Here is a 1,731-nt window from a genome sequence, read left to right on the forward strand (position 1 = left end):
CAGGCCTAAACTGGGATTAGTAGGAAGCTAATAATAATAATAATCTTAAAAAGTTCAGGTTTTCTTCATCACACAGGGCTTTCTATCCCCTACAGGCAAACTAAACAAGAATCTCTGAGCCAGCCACTGTCCAGAGTCCAGGACGGACACCCACAACATCTGAGTCTATGCTTTGACCAGGAGACATGATTTTGCTAGCTCTCAGACCACGAAAGAGTGAGGACTTCAGGTTTGGTTTATTTTAAAGCACAACACGAAGAACGGCTTTCACTGACAGTTCCCTCTGGTCAATACAGAAACCCCTTGTTCAGGAGAATTTGGACCACTGCTTCTCAACACTCTTGCAAGAGAAGTAGTTGGGCTTCCTTACCTGACTGCTCTGTGGCAGATTTTGGGTTGTCTTGTGCAGTTGCTTTTGCAAACACACCAACTGTGGGCAAGCTACTGTCCACAAGACCAATAGCTTCGTAGCCAACATCAGGGCCCAAATCACTCCTAAGGAAGGAGAGAGAAGAGGGTGTTCTGTCAAGGGGCTGCAAACAATGACACAATGGTGTATTTTTTCTAAGACACCGTACTTTGGTTTGTGCCAACCAAAGAACTTGATAAGTATAACCATAGAAACACCAAACTGATCTGTCCACTTGCTAGGGTGTCTGGGGTTATCCCAAAGCAGCTTGTATTTTCCTTCAGAAGTCATTACACGTATCATGTATCCATACAACAATCAACACTTTGTTAAATTTATCCATGCTTTTACTGCTTACCATACTTGATGAGTGATCAGTTCTTCGAGTTTACTATTCACTACTTTCCTTTAACTCATCCTAAAACTGTCATTTTGAAGCTTTAAAGAGTACTCCATATTTCTAGAATTCAGAATCTGAGCTATTTTACAGTTTCATTAACTGACAGTATTTCCTCTGAGCCTTCATTTTTTCAAGGCCAGAATGCCTCCATCCACTTGGTCATTTTATTTTAATTGTTCCTCTTGGAAACTTTTCCTATCATTATCATACACTGCTCTTAATATGCCAGGAACTTCAGAGAGTGTTTGAGGCACAGACATACCATAGTTTTATAAATCATGGAGGCTACTCATGGTTTTGTTTCTGGTGCTCTACATTTTGCCATCATTAAACTAATTAATATTTGAGTATAGTTGACACAACATGTTACATTAGTTTCAGATGTCCAACTTAGATTCTGCTGCACTCACCACAAGCAGAGCTACACCTGTCCCCACATAACACTATTAAAATATCATCGACTATATTCCCTATGCTCTGCTTTTTATTCCCATGTTGTCATCTTCCTGACCACAGAAGCTCATTGGACTGGTGTCTTTGGGGATTGGTCCACAATGACCTCCTGGATTCTGTTCCTGAGACCTGATACTTATATAGCTATGGACTATTTCTTTCTTAGCCACATTATCTTACATGTGTTGACCTTGAAATCCATCTGTTATGTTTTTGCTGCCCACTCACAAAACTGTGTGTGACTGTCCTAAAATGTACTCTCACCAGCTGAGAATGTCCCCAACAGAAACTGTTTAGAGGTTCTAGACACCTTATAGTTTTTTAAGTGTTCCACCTTTCAAAGAAGAAGATGAGAGTGTGCCATGTAAGGCCAGTCCCAGTACTCAGGAATGTCCGCTGGTAACTTTTTGCTATCCAGAGAGCAGCCTATATATGCCTGACTTTGAATTGCTTTTCTTAAGGGTTACAT

General features: G+C 40.7%; 1 protein-coding gene across 2 annotated transcripts in view; it reads right to left on the minus strand.

Annotated features, from left to right (window-relative positions):
- AIFM1 (apoptosis inducing factor mitochondria associated 1) overlaps positions 1 to 1,731 on the minus strand; it is a 41,190-nt gene that overhangs the window by 2,941 nt on the left and 36,518 nt on the right. For both annotated transcript variants that reach the window (XM_077766163.1, XM_077766162.1), the window contains exon 14: positions 371 to 495. In XM_077766163.1, the coding sequence (XP_077622289.1) occupies positions 371 to 495 (125 nt within the window). The remainder of the gene's footprint in view (positions 1 to 370; positions 496 to 1,731) is intronic.

Source organism: Crocuta crocuta, unplaced genomic scaffold (assembly GCF_008692635.1).
Source record: "Crocuta crocuta isolate KB4526 unplaced genomic scaffold, BGI_CrCroc_1.0 scaffold1133, whole genome shotgun sequence".
In the NCBI taxonomy this organism is placed as follows: Eukaryota; Metazoa; Chordata; class Mammalia; order Carnivora; family Hyaenidae; genus Crocuta; species Crocuta crocuta.